We start from the raw sequence: 15004 nt of genomic DNA on the forward strand, positions 1-15004 counted from the left end.
CTCGCACACCGCACCCACTGCATAATCGGAGGCATCGGTGGTGAGGGCTATAGGAGCAGCAGGAGATGGGTGTGCCAGCATGGCGGCGTTGGCAAGGGCAGCCTTGGAGCCATCGAATGCCTGGACCCGCTCCGGGGACCAGCCCACGTCATCGTTGGCTCTCTTCCCCTTCAACGCCTCGTACAGAGGTCTCATCAGGTGAGCCGCATGGGCTATAAACCTATTGTAAAAATTAACCATCCCCAGGAACTCCTGGAGAGGTTTGATGGTGAGGGGGCGGGGGAAAGCATCAATTGCCTCCACCTTGGCGGGTAGAGGAACAGCCCCCTGGGAAGAGACATGGTGGCCCAGGAAATCCATGGCCGGCAGGCCAAACTGACATTTGGCCTGGTTCACGATCAGCCCATGCTCGTTGAGCCGCTCGAACAGTTGACGGAGATGTCCCCGATGCTCCTCCACCGATGCACTGGCTACCAGGATGTCATCCAGATAAATAAACAAAAATGACAGGCCTCGCAGCACAGAGTCCATCAGCCGCTGGAATGTTTGCGCTGCCCCTTTAAGGCCGAATGGCATGCGCAGGAATTCAAACAGTCCAAACGGGGTGATAATGGCAGTCTTGGGCACGTCGAGTGGATGGACCGGCACCTGGTGGTAGCCACGCACCAAATCTATTTTAGAAAAAATGGCGGCGCCCGCCAGGTGGGCAGAGATATCCTGGATATGTGGCACTGGTACCGGTCATGAGTGGTGATGTTATTTAGGCGACGGAAATCACGACACGGACGCCACTTCCCGTCCGCCTTGGGGACCATGTGGGGAGGCCCAAGGACTGTTGGACCGGCGCACAATGCCGAGCCGTTCCATTGTGGCAAACTCCTCCCTGGCTATTGCCAGTTTAGCAGCATCCAGGCGGCGTGCCCGTGCATAAACTGGCGGGCCCACCGTTGGGATGTAATGTTCCACCCCATGCTTGGCGACAGAGGCAGAGAAAGTGGGGACAGTCAGAGCAGGAAACTCAGCGAGGAGGCGCTGGTACATATCGCCTGTGGCGAGCATATTGGCCAGGGCAGGCGGCCCCGGCCCCCCCAGTGTGCAGGGGTATGTGTCAAAGGACACAGAGCCAATCAGCCTACGGTTCGCAACGTCCACTAACAGTCTGTGAGCACACAAAAAATCCGCGCCCAGTATAGGCACCGACACTGAAGCAATAATAAAATCCCAGCTAAACTGCTGTCCATGTAAACACATTGTCACGTACCTGGTACCAAACGTACGGATGGAAGTCCCATTAGCCGCGTCCAGGGGTGGTCCATGTCCGTTTCCCAAGGCGTCCGTGGCCGACGCAGGCAGGATGCTCCTCTGGGCGCCCGAATCCACCAACAGACGCCTTCCAGACAACGTGTCCTCGATAAACAACAGCTTGTTGATTTTGACTCCAGCGCTCATAGCCGCTAACGAGCGCCGGCTCTCGCGTTTCCCTGGTTACCAAAGGTGCATGGTGGAACACAGCTCTTCGCTTTGTTGCCAAAACGGCGATGATAATAACAAAGCCCTCTATCATCCCTCTGTGTCTGATCCCTGCGATCAGCCACCCGATCAGACACAGCAGCCACACAGTACTGACGGGAGGCCAGTAGAATTCTGTCCGCCTCCTCTGCCAATCCCCGGTAATCCTTGGTGCGCACGAGAGGCGAGCTGGCCAGAGCCGTGCGCACCGGAGTCGGGAGTTGACGCAGGAACAGCTGCACAAAAATAAATGTAGCGTCACCTGAACCGAGCAGTGCTAGCATGTTCTCCATCAGTTCTGTTGGTTTACTGTCCCCCAATCCGTTGAGGGACAATAGGCGATCCGCACGCTCTGCATCTGACAGCTGGAACAGACGCAACAGCTGTTCTCTGAGCACGTTGTATTTGCCGGCTGCTGGCGGCTCTCTCAGGAATCCCATCACCCGGCATGTAGTGGAGGAATCCAATGCCGCGACAACATGATAATATTTCGTCTCATCCGACGTTATTCCGCGGAGGTGAAATTGTGCCTCGATGTGCTGAAACCACGGGGCCGGGTCATGCTGCCAAAACTCTGGCAACTTGACTGTAGCGGCATACACTGCGGGAACCACAGCCGGTGGATTCTCGTTATTGCTCATATTTCACACGTCAGGGTCACCACTGTGGAAGTGAATCAATGAGACGAGCAGACGGAGTATCGAGTCTCTGAACTTTACTTCCAAACAAATCCAACAGAACCAAGGTACAGCCACACCCTTAAGTCAACTCCCTCCTGTCACTCAATCAGTGTCCATTCTGAAGTGAGACACCTCCATCTAGTGTCCACCACAATATATATTTTATATTAAAAAAAAGTATATAATTTTTTTTAATTTAAAACCAAAAACGATCGGTATCGGCCAATATGGCTCATAGACGATCAGTGATCGGTATCAGTGGCAAAAACGTGATCGGGGCATCCCTAATGTCATGCATGAGTGTAGCTGCAGCCATGTTATCCAAACTCCTCCTGTTTACTTCGTGTTTTTATTTTTAAAGGTATGGTGAAATGGATTCACCTATGACCTTTTGTTTTATTTTCTATTGATTATGTATGTGATATATGACTGATTTACACTGAATGTTTCATATTTGTATGTGTATATCTGTGAGGACCCCAGGAAGAATAGTCAACACGTTGATGATGACTAATGGGGATCCTAATAAACATAAACATAAACATAAACATAAACATAAACTAGCTTCCCTGTGCAGATGGAACAGGTACTAGCAGATCAAGGTACTTGTTACGACCCCCGCACGCATGAATCATCAGTATTTTCAACGACGAGTCATTGTTGGAACTTGTTGAGCGACGGAGGCGTGGCAGCGAAGCAGAGTGCTTCCGTCCGGTGACGTATATACGTGTAGTTTCCCGTACGGGGGGGGGGGGGGGGGGGGGTTCGTCTGTCAGCGGTCCTCTCCGGCGAGGTGTCGACACCTCGACGAGGATCACTAAGTACCTCCGACGCGTGGATGCCGTGCATAGCATCGAGTTTCACAAGCGCCATGCCTAGCTGTCAATCTTCTGCCGTCGCATTCCGCACTGTGTGTCAGCCTGTAAGACAAGTACAAAAACCACAGGATTGTCATCGGTGCAAATCGTTCTTCCACGACAGTGAAATGTGACGGTGCAAGAGCGTGTGTGTGTGTGTGTGAGATCACAGGAATCGAATATCTTCTCTTGTTTTCCATGATTGACTGTGTGAATATTTGAGTGACTCTCCTCAAAACAGTGATACAAATCTGCTCAGCAACAACAAGTGAACTTCATCTCCATGTCTGTTTTTATTTATTTATTAAAAAATATAAATATTTTGCATTTTTACAGGTTTTTTCCTGGTCAGACATGACCGACCGACAGAGAGCAGAGAGAGGAAGGTCGGGAGAAGATATGGGGGGGGGGGGGGGGAGACATGCGGCAGATGTACGTCGGGTTCGAGAGACGAACCCGGGTCAACTGCGTAGGTCTGTGCCACCCTGGCGCCCCATGTCTGTTTTTTCTTGATCGGCTGCAAAGGTTTGCTTGACCTCAGTAAAAACAGAAATGTGTTCATACAAAGAGATCGCCAAAGGACTCATAAACACGTCTCGTGGGCTGCTGTTGTTGTTGTTGTTGTTGTTGTTGTTGTTGTTGTTGTTGTTGTTGTTACTAGGCTAGAAGAATAGAATGACTGGAGGGTGACGGACAGAAGTGACATCTGACTGTAGAGTGCGGTGGTCCACTGCAGTCGCCGATCGGCAGTGTTAAACGATGTCACTATTATGTGACAGATGTAACTCCCCCTCACCCCTCCCACCTCTCCACAACACCCCCGCCCTCCCGCCCCCCCACCCCACCCCCACCCTAACCTCCAGTTCCTGCTGGAGGAGCAGAACGAGGCCAAGAGCTCCTGCCGTTGGCTGGCTAAATGGTCCGCTTCAGAGCCTCATTATCTAATCACTGCCATGGCCACTGCCACTAAGCCATTGATTAGGAGAGGATTGGCCCCCATTTTCTTTATATTTCCATATTTATAGTAACATTATACTTAATTCAAGGGTGTTTTTTTTTATTTTGTTTTTTTTTACCTTCCTGCCGTTTTGTGATTTCATTCTATCGAAGACAGTAGGACGGGTATATATAATAATATATATATATATATATATATATATATATATATATATATATATATATATATATATATATATATATATATATATACGTCGTGGAACAAAAGCTATACACTACTCTTTGGCGGTTTGACCTCCTGGCGCAGAGACTCAAAAGCTGCTTCTAAAAAACAATGGGTCTCATTCTCCAACGGACTTAAGACAAAACATTTGCTCTTAGGGCCATTTAAGACATCTTAGATTTTAGGATTCCCCAACCGTGTTAAATATCTGTTTTATTGATTAATTATACATTTGAAAGAATGCAGGTTATAGCTATATAAAACGACAAATGTCTGTCCCATTGTACCAATCAATGGGATATATTGCATGTTGGCTATAACCTGCATTCTTTCAAATGTATTAATTAATCAATAAAACAGATTGGGGACGGTTGGGGAATCCCAAAATCTAAGATGTCATAAAATGGCCCTAAGAGCAAAGTTTTTGTCTTAAATCCGTTGGTGAATGAGACCCAATGCCTTCATCCACGCTACAAGATAAGCAAAGGACTGACGTTTTCCATCAAGGAACAATTCCACAATTCCACAATTCACTGTAACTTTTGTTGATTCTTTTTTGGCATTGGGAGTATTGGAGTAGGATGCACCCGGAGCCTTTATGGATATCTTTATGGATATCCTTATTGATATCTTTATCGTCTTTGTTATGGCCTTCCAGTGACTCCCACTGTGTCTTCTCATGTGGATGTATTTATTTTCTTCCCCCCATATTTTCGGTGAAAAGCAATCATTGTCGGCTGCCTTCTAATCGTTGTTCCACACATGATCTCAGAGGCCGTCAATGACATTGATTCTAATGTCGCAGCGGGCGTGTGTGTGCGTGTGCGTGTGCGTGTGTGTGTGCGTGTGCGTGTGTGTGTGCGCGCGCGCGCGCTGCGCGCGTGTGTGTGTGTGTGTGTGTGTGTGTGTGTGTGTGTGCGTGCTTGTGTGTGTGTATGCGCATGTGTGTGTGTGTGTGAGAGGGAGGGAGAAAGAGAGAGTGTGTGTGTGTGTGTGTGTGTGTGTGTGTGTGTGTGTGTGTGTGTGTGTGTGTGTGTGTGTGTGTGAGAGGGAGAGAGAGAAAGAGAGAGCGTGTGTGCATTTGTGTGTGTGAGAGGGAGAGAGAGAAAGAGAGTGTGTGTGTGTGTGTGTGTGTGTGTGTGTGTGTGTGTGTGTGTGTGTGTGTGTGTGTGCGTGTGTGTGTGTGTGTGTGAGAGGGAGAGAGAAAGAGAGAGAGTGTGTGTGTGTGTGAGATGGAGAGAGAGAAAGAGAGAGCATGTGTGTGTGTGTGAGAGGGAGAGAGAGAAAGAGAGAGCGTGTGTGCGTGTGTGCAGGCACGTGCACACATAGAGGCCAAGGGGTGCTTGAGCACCTGCCTTTTTGAGCCTCATCAAAAAAGTGCCCTTTTTGAAAAAAAAATAATACTTTTTTTTATTTTAATTTTTTTTACCGTTACGCATATAGACTGCCCTTCCAACTGAAAAATGTCAGGATAGAATCTAAATATTAGGTAAAGAGAGAGAGATACCCCATATTCCATTGCAGTTTGCACGGCCTCCTCAGCGTGCCTCTCCGCGGACCTATATATTTTATGCATAGCGTGGGTGGTGATGATGATGATGATGATAGAAACCACTGTGGCGCATACAGTTGAATGCTGGTATTACACTCACTGAGGGACACGAAGAAGTCAAGTCCGATGGGATTTGGGAATCTCAAATACAAATCGGGATTGGAATAAAAAATGCATTTATATTAAACAATACAGAATATACAGCACTTCTTGGGGTCTGTAGGGTAAGCACTTATTCCCTCCCCCCTGAACATTTATGGAGATGTATGGGCCTTTTAAATCAGTGATAAAAGTGTCTTTCAAGGATAAGTGAGCTCCTGCACTGATTATTATAGTTCAATATTCAATATTTGATCACCAAAACCCCCCAAAAAGCATAAAAAGGGGGCCCCCCGCCCGAAAAGGGCCCTTAAAAATTGTGCACGCGCTACGCACGCTTGGTTAATATATACACACAAGTGTAGTGCCCTTTTCAGCCTTTGAGCACCTGCCCCTCTAAAGTCCTGTGCACGTCCCTGCGTGTGTGTGTGTGTGTGTGTGTATGTGTGTGTGTGTGTGTGTGAGAGAAAGGGAGACAGAGAAAGAGAGAGCGTGTATGCGTGTGTGTGTGTGTGAGAGGGAGAGAGAGAGAAAGAGAGCGTGTGTGTGTGTGTGTGTGTGTGTGTGTGTGTGTGTGTGTGTGTGTGTGTGTGTGTGTGTGTGTGTGTGTGTGTGTGTGTGTGTGAGAGGGAGAGAGAGAAAGAGAGAGCGTGTGTGTGTGTGTGTGAGAGGGAGAGAGAAAGAGAGCGTGTGTGTGTGAGAGGGAGAGAGAGAAAGAGAAAGTGTGTGTATGTGAGAGAGAGAGAGAGAGAGAGAGAGAGAGAGAGAGAGAGAGAGAGAGAGAGAGAGAGAAAGAGAGACAGTGTGTGTGTGTGTGTGAGGGAGAGAGAGAGAGAGAGAAAGAGAAAGTGTGTGTCTGTGTGTGTTTGAGAGAGAGAGAGAGAGAGAGAGAAATAGAGAGAGAGAGAGAGAGAGAGAGAGAGAGAGAGAGAGAGAGAGAGAGAGAGAGAGAGAGAGAGAGAGAGAGCGTTCGATGTAAAAGAAATTACGGAAAGCCGCGATATCGACAGGCGGCGTATCGGTTTTGTAACCGCAGTGTTTGGGTGTGTTTGTTTCGTGTGCCCCCCGCGTGCCCCCGCAGGTGCGTTCGAGGACCAGGACATCGTGCACGTGGAGGGGACCGTGGATCCCGTGAGGGACATGGAGATCATCCACGAGGAGCTGCGTCTGAAGGACGAAGAGACCATCACGCCCATCCTGGACAAGATGGAGAAGACAGCCGTCCGGAGCAGCGACAAGAAACTCAAATCCGAATATGTGAGTCAGTGTCCCGGAGCGTCTGTTGCCTGTACTTAAGTACTAAAAAGTTAAATCTTTTTTTCTGACTGTGTATTCTTCTGATAGCAGGTGTTTAATCAAAGATTCCCGCTTTCTAGTCTTGCACAAGGACCAATCAGCATGGGTATGGGCGGGTTCATTTTCCATTGATGGGGATTTGATTGGCTGTTTTTAAATAAAGTGCGGCCGCAGGATTAATAACGTTAACGTTAGTTCGGCCAGAGAAACAAATATACTAATTAAAATGGTTAGACCTGCGAGATTTGTACTTTTTACTTTGTAGGTCTGCATTTTAAATGTAAGGAGTAAAAAGTATGTTTTTTTTCTCTGAAATGTAATTGAGTAAAAGTACAAGTATACAAACCTAATAATACTTGAGTAAAGTACAAATCCCCCAAAACGGTACTTAAGTATTGTAACAAAGTACAACTACTCAAGTACTTTACACCCCTGCTACTATACAATATACAATTTACAATTGAAACTCCGCCATTTTTATACTTAATGTATCTAAACTATACTATAAAATACCTCCCCTCCTATAAAGTGACTTTTCCATCATTTAAAGTGACATTTTGTTTAAAGTGATTGTTTTAGCGGTTTCCGCATTAGTGTAGTGTGTGTGTGTGTGTGTGTGTGTGTGTGTGTGTGTGTGTGTGTGTGTGTGTGTGTGTGTGTGTGTGTGTGTGTGTGTGTGTGTGTGTGTGTGTGTGTGTGTGTGTGTGTGCTCATTAGGGATGGGTACCGAATTCGGTACTTTTAAAGGAACCTATACCGAAGCACGTCGGTACTACCGAGTATCGATTCACGTGAGATCCAACGGTGCCAATTTTCGGCATGGGCGGAGTTTATGGGGGTGCCGGGGGTGAAATTACTTTAAAAAAAAAAAAAAAAAATCAAGATTATTTTTATTTTAATAAAATTATAATAATTGTGAGAAACAAATCTGAATTCTATTATGTTTTGTTTTACAATACATTCATTTTATAGTAGTAATCATGTCACATTATAAGGCGAACCTTCTGTAGTGTGGCAGTGAAAGGGTTAACGCGCGGCCAAGCACCAAGCAGCAGCAGCAGAATGCCCCACGATAGATTGTACAAAGCCACTTATTCTGAGATGATAATTAATGTATCTGGATAACCAATGCACGGATTTTGTCGAGGCAGGTAGCGTTATTTCGGGAAAATTGATATCTATAGTCTGGTATATTTTTCGTCCACGAAAAATGGAGGCTGTAATAATTATTATTGCTCGAGACCGAGAGTCTCTATGAATAATAATAATTAGAGCCTCCATTTTTCAAGTCAGTTAAAAATGATCCCCCGTAGTGCTGTGTGTGTGAGTGTGTGTGTGTGCTGCTGTACTACCTAAATACAATAAAAAATTAGGGGTTAGGGCATTGTAAAAACGCAAAAATAATAAAATAAAGGTAAAAAAAAATCGGGTATCGTTGGCCAAGCAGTCGCACCCCCTGGCGTCAAGTTCAAACTCCGCCTATGATTTTCGGCTATTTATTTATTTATTTTACGAAACCACACGTTAAGCGGTTCAGCTTGTGCAAACCAAGCGTTGGCACTTTGTGTGTGTGTGTGTGCGCGAGTGTGAGAGTGAAAGTGAGAGAGAGAGAGAGAGAGAGAGAGAGAGAGAGAGAGAGAGAGAGAGAGAGAGAGAGAGAGAGAGAGAGAGAGAGAGAGAGAGAGAGCGTGTGTGTGTGTGTGCGCGAGTGTGGGAGTGAAAGTGAGAGAGAGAGAGAGAGAGAGAGAGAGAGAGAGAGAGAGAGAGAGAGAGAGAGAGAGAGAGAGAGAGAGAGTGAGAGAGAGAGCGTGTGTGTGTGCGCGAGTGTGAGAGTGAAAGTGAGAGAGAGAGAGCGAGAGAGAGTGTGTGTGTGTGTGTGTGTGTGTGTGTGTGTGTGCGCGAGTGTGAGAGTGAAAGTGAGAGAGAGAGAGAGAGAGAGAGAGAGAGAGAGCGAGAGAGAGAGCGTGTGTGTGTGTGTGTGTGTTGTGTGTGTGTGTGTGTGTGTGTGTGTGTGTGTGTGTGTGTGTGTGTGTGTGTGTGTGTGTGTGTGTGTGTGTGTGTGTGTGTGTGTGTGTGTGTGTGTGTGTGTGTGTGTGTGTGTGTGTGTGTGTGTGTGTGAGCGAGCATGAGAGTAAGTTACTTGTAGTAAGATGACGGAGGCCCACTAACATACGCTACACCATAGATATATATAATAAACATAATTATGCGTTACACTGCCCCAGAGCCTTCTAAAAAGGTTCATTATTGTATAACTTGGCTCTGCACTGCCCCAGGTGAGAGACAACCAAACTTATCGTGAAGACCCGCCCTACTCTGCCTCTGATTCGCAGACTGTGGGTGGGGAATGTGATTGGCCCAAAGCAGAGTTCAGTTGACAGACACACAGACAGTGGAGCAGTCGACATGCTCCTGCACCTTTCATACAGGGGATAGCAGTTCAAAGTGCTTTACATCAGTAAGATGTAAATAATAAAGTAAAGTAATAATAATACATAATTTATTTATTAAATATTAAGTTTGGATTTTTTTTTTTACAACTGAGGTAGGTCGATAAAACATTTTGAGACTAAAGTACCGAAAAAAGGTACCGTTGGGTACCGGTACCGTATCGGTTCAAATGTGAACGGTACCCATCCCTATAGTGCTCATGTGTACTTGTGAGTGGAGAGTTCAGTGTTCAGTGTTCTGATGGCCTGGGGGAAGAAGCTGAGCCGGAGTCTCTCTGTTCACAAGGTCCTTGAAGTGCTTAAAGTGCTTAAAATAATAAAAAGTAAAAAATCAAGGCCTGGAATTCCTTGAAAACAGCCAATTTTTTAACAAGGTCCTTAACCATGTCGACATGGTTAAAAATACTTCACTTAGTTGTCAGTATATCATCGGTCATTATTACTATTCTACACGCCCATGTCTGCTCAGAATAATAATAAACTGTGCCTCGCCACATGGAATGTAAATGGATTGGGTAATGTAATCAAGAGGAACAAGGTACTTTATAAATTGAAATCCTCCAGGTATGATATAATGTTTTTGCAGGAATGTCATTTGTCATTGGATGAATCAAAGCGCTTATGTAAGGGATGGGTGGGTCACGTGTTCTGCAGTGCCGGTACCAGTCAAAGTAGGGGAGTCATTATACTAGTGAACAAACAGCTGCAATTTAAATGTCTGAGAGAACTCAAAGATGAAGAAGGGAGGATTGTCATTATTTTGGCTGAGATTCAGGGGAAAGTATTTATCCTAGCCAATACATATGCTACTAATGGGGATGTCCCAATGTTTTTTACTGACCTGGAATGTAAATTAAATGACATGGGTGACTATCCAATCATATGGGCAGGGGACTTGAATATTACTATGGATGCTGTTCTGGATATAAGTACACCAACCACTGCTAGACCCCCCAGATCAACCTCCACAGTGGGAGGAATGTGTTCTGCCCTGGGGCTGGTAGATGCTTGGCGTACTCTAAATCCTAAGGGGAGGGACTATACTTTTTTTTCTTCGGTTCACGGTGTATTCTCAAGGCTTGATTATTTTTTTATCTCTAAAGATCTGCTCCCATCTACATTGGCCTGTTCAATTGGCAACATTATAGTGTCAGATCATGCAAGGGTGACCCTTGAGCTGCTCCCCATTGACCGTGCAAAGAGGTCCTCTAGATGGAGATTTAACTCGTCTCTATTGCAGGATACAGACTTTAAAGCCATGCTGAAAAATCAGATTGATATGTATATAGAGACAAATGTTCCTTCTGCGCCATCAGCAGGGGTTGCTTGGGAAGCTCTGAAGCCTTTTGTGAGGGGTCACGTAATTCAATATGCATCATATAAGAAAAAGCAGAACGCCAAAGAAATGGGCGATTTAGAAAAAATGCTGCTGGTTGCGGAGGGTCAGCTCAAACAAAAAATATCACCAAATAACTTAAGGCTTGTAACTCAATTAAAGTATGAGTATAACTGTATCCTTTCACAGAAGGTCGAGTTTGGATTGTTTAGGGCCAGGCAGAATTACTTTGAATCGGGGGACAAAGCCGGGAAGTTGCTGGCCAGGTATATTAAACACAAGGAGTCATCATCCACTATTTCGGCTATTCAGGTACAGGGGGGAGCCGTCGTGACTAAGGCTAGTGATATTAACAATACTTTCAAAGAATACTACATGGGTCTTTACACTTCCTCTTCCAAGGCGACACAGCAGGAAATTCCTTTATTTTTTAGCGGGCTGGATCTCCTTACATTAGACGCGGCTCAACGTGAGTATTTAGACGCCCCAATAACAGAAGATGAAATAGCAGAGGTTATTAGGAAATTGCCGTCCGGTAAAGCGCCGGGGCCTGATGGTCTTACAGCTGAGTTCTTTAAATGCTTCTCAACAGAGTTGACACCTCTACTGCAGAGTATGTATATTGAAGCTTTGGATAGAGGCTATTTACCCCCCACCCTATCACAGGCCTTGATATCTTTAATATTGAAAAAAGATAAGGAACCCTCCGAGTGCAAGAATTATCGTCCAATTTCCCTGATTTCCCAGGATGTAAAAGTGCTTTCCAAAATACTGGCAAACCGTTTGGATGGAGTAATATCCTCCCTGGTGCATCCTGACCAAGTTGGGTTTATTCGCAAAAGAAATTCGTCTGATAACGTCAGACGCCTTATCAATGTAATGTGGGCAGTCAGTAGCGATAATGAACCAACGGCCGCCATCTCACTGGACGCGGAAAAGGCATTTGACAGCGTAGAATGGGAGTACTTATTTTCAACCCTGGAGGCATTTGGTTTCGGTCAGACCTTTATAAAATGGGTGAAGTTGTTGTATAACCAACCGGTTGTTACAGACCCAGGCAATGCTGTACCCGCACTACTCAAGACAATAGATACGTTCTCAAGATTTTCAGGGTATAAGGTTAATTGGTCGAAGTCGGAGGCTCTTCCCCTAACGTCCTACTGCCCCAAATCACTATTTAAAGATGGCTCCTTTCAGTGGCCTGAAAAGGGTATTCGGTATCTAGGGATTCTTTTCCCCAAGCAAGTAAACGACATTGTTAGTGTCAACTTTGACCCACTACTAGGCAAAATCTCAGCGGATGTGGAGAGATGGGCTCCCCTTTTCTTGTCACTATGGGGCAAGGTTAATGTTCTTAAGATGAACTGCATTCCCAGAGTAAACTACCTCCTCCAGTCACTGCCGATAGCAATACCTAGCAAGTATTTTAAACAATTTGATAGAATATGCAACACATTCCTGTGGAACGGTAAAAGACCCAGGATGCGTATAGGTAAACTACAACAGCCTGTGGACAGAGGTGGCCTGGGTCTCCCCAAATTATTACTATATCATTATGCTTACAGTTTCAGACATATGACACAGTGGGCCCTGCCCCTTGAGAGAGCGCCTCCATGGTACATAATGGAGCAGTCGGTATACACACGGCTGCCCCCACTGTCGTATATTACAGCTAAATTACCACCAACTGCCCGAACTCACCCTATTATCTCTCACATACAGGCCGTATGGAAGAAGGTGTCTCGCATCTTTCATATCAACCCACATGTAAGTCTGTCAGCAGGCTTATGGGCCAACCCAAAATTGTGTATATGCAGATCCCCCTTTATGTGGAAGGAATGGATAGACAAAGGCATCCTCACCCTGGGGGACCTCTATGAAGACGATGCATTAAAATCTTTTGAAAAACTGATTCAACAATATCAGCTGGCCAACAATCAATTTTGGAGATATTTACAATTGAGGCATCTTCTCATAGGCACATTTGGCTCGCCACAGACTCTCCCCCAGGGTACAGACCTGCTGAAAAAGATTTTGGCTATTTCTGGGTTGGGACATGAGGCCTCGGTCTACTATTCCATGTTTATCGACAGGGAGGGCAGTGGGATATCCTCTGCTCTCAAAATAGTCTGGGAAAAGGATCTAGGGGTCACATTTGAGCAAGAGGACTGGGATATAATCTTGGGGATCCCCAAACAGGTGTCCAGGGATATTAGAACAAGGCTAATACAATTCAAGATCTTCCACCGCATTTATTGGACCCCCTCTAAAATGTATAGACTGGGCCTGAAAGAGAACCCAGATTGCTGGCAATGTCACACAGGGGAGGGGGACCTAGTCCATGCACTCTGGTCATGTCCGAAAATCAGAGACTTCTGGAGTAACATACATGACTACATCACAGAGGTCACAGGGACGGAGTATGATTTCTGTTCTGGTTTATATATCCTGGGGGATCCCTGCAGTCTTAGCCATATCGCAAAGCCCCTAGCTGATTGGATACAGACTAGTATTATGATAGGCAAACAGATCATAATGAGAGGCTGGAAGGCACCAGAAGGCCTGTCATTCCGAGAGTGGAGTGGAGAACTGGGTAGGGTAGCTGCCTATGAGAAAATATCTTTTAGTTTAGGAGAGAAAGGAGACAAATATATTAGCAAATGGGGGAAATATTTGCAATTTCACTCACTATAAAAGGAGGAGGGGCACACTTGTCTAAGACAGCGACGATGCACATGAGTATATAATACCTGACAAATGCACCATGTTTATGTAGACAAGAATGGCTCTATGTTTTAATGTAGATTTATTTTTTCGTTTGGTCTTTCCTTTCTGTTTTGGTACTACTTCCCATTATATTCTCGGCTTAGTCTAATTTATCTTTCTATTTTTAATTTTTTATTTATTTTTTGTTATGGTAGAATTTTTCGTTTGTTTAGGTTTACTTATTCTAATGTCTTTATTTTTTATTTTTATTTTTTTTCTGTCTTCCCCCCCATATGGGGGGTATCAGTGTAACCTAGACGTTAGGGGTCCAGGTGTCTATGTTGTCCTTCAGGACTGACCCATGCTGATGCAAAATATGTCATTCATTGTATTGTCCTGAAGTACTGTGTGCAAAAAGAAAAAATATGCAATAAAGTATAAGTCATAAAAAAAAAAAAAAAGGTCCTTAAAAAGTAATTGAAATTCAAATCAACCATTAGCATTGAATGTTTTGTTCGTCCATGATCACATTTTATTTTTTTCTGTTTTCATCAAATCTGACAAGTCGCTGTCTCGCGCGCTCCAACTGCTTGTCCTCGTGTCTTCGCGTGCGATGCTCTAGCTGGCAAGCAGGCCAAGAAGATGCTTAACAAATAACAGCATTTAAAAGTGAATTGTATCCTTCGAGTGACATCCTTGAAAAAGTACTTAAAAGTCCTTGAATTTCATTTTGCAATGTCTGTGGGAACCCTGATAATAACCTAATAACCTACACATAGGGCTGGGCGATATGGCCTAAAAATAAAATCCCTGATTTTTTTTTTAAATCTGATTTACGATTTTTTTTTCTCAAAAAATAGAAACGCCAAGGAAATCTTTCAAATAACCTTTGTTTTTATTTGACACAAAAAAATTATCAAACCAAGATGAATGTCCCTATTGGGATTAATAGTGCAATAACTTGCTTTTTCACCAAAATAAAAGGTGCCTCTTGATCATCAAACAAGAATGAATTTCCCTATTGGGATTAATAAAGTGCAAATCTAACTTTCACCAAACATCACTTTTTGTAAAATAAAAGGTGACTCTTAAAATATATATATATTTTTTTGAAAATAGATTTTAATTTTTCAAAATCGTCCTAAATCATTCATTCGAATTAATCGATAATATCGATTAATCGCCCAGCCCTACCTACACATACTGGCAAGGCCCCCCCACCCCCCGCCCCAGAACGTGTCTCACCCCCCCGCCCCCCCCCCCCTTTCCTGTTCTCTTTTCTGATTGAAAGTGATCAGGGGGGTCAGGGGGTTCTCCGCTGCAGAAATCATTAATAGAG

The 15004-nt window shown here is 44.9% G+C and overlaps 1 protein-coding gene across 1 annotated transcript in view; it reads left to right on the forward strand.

The window, feature by feature from the left end:
- LOC311228438 (obg-like ATPase 1) overlaps window positions 1–15004 on the forward strand; it is a gene marked incomplete at both ends in the record, with an annotated part of 145187 nt that overhangs the window by 103145 nt on the left and 27038 nt on the right. Inside the window, one exon of the mRNA XM_084314343.1 lies at window positions 6959–7134. Within this exon, the coding sequence (XP_084170469.1) occupies window positions 6959–7134 (176 nt within the window). The remainder of the gene's footprint in view (window positions 1–6958; window positions 7135–15004) is intronic.

This window comes from Notolepis coatsorum (genome assembly GCF_963971535.1).
Source record: "Notolepis coatsorum genome assembly, chromosome: 5".
NCBI lineage: Eukaryota > Metazoa > Chordata > Actinopteri > Aulopiformes > Paralepididae > Notolepis > Notolepis coatsorum.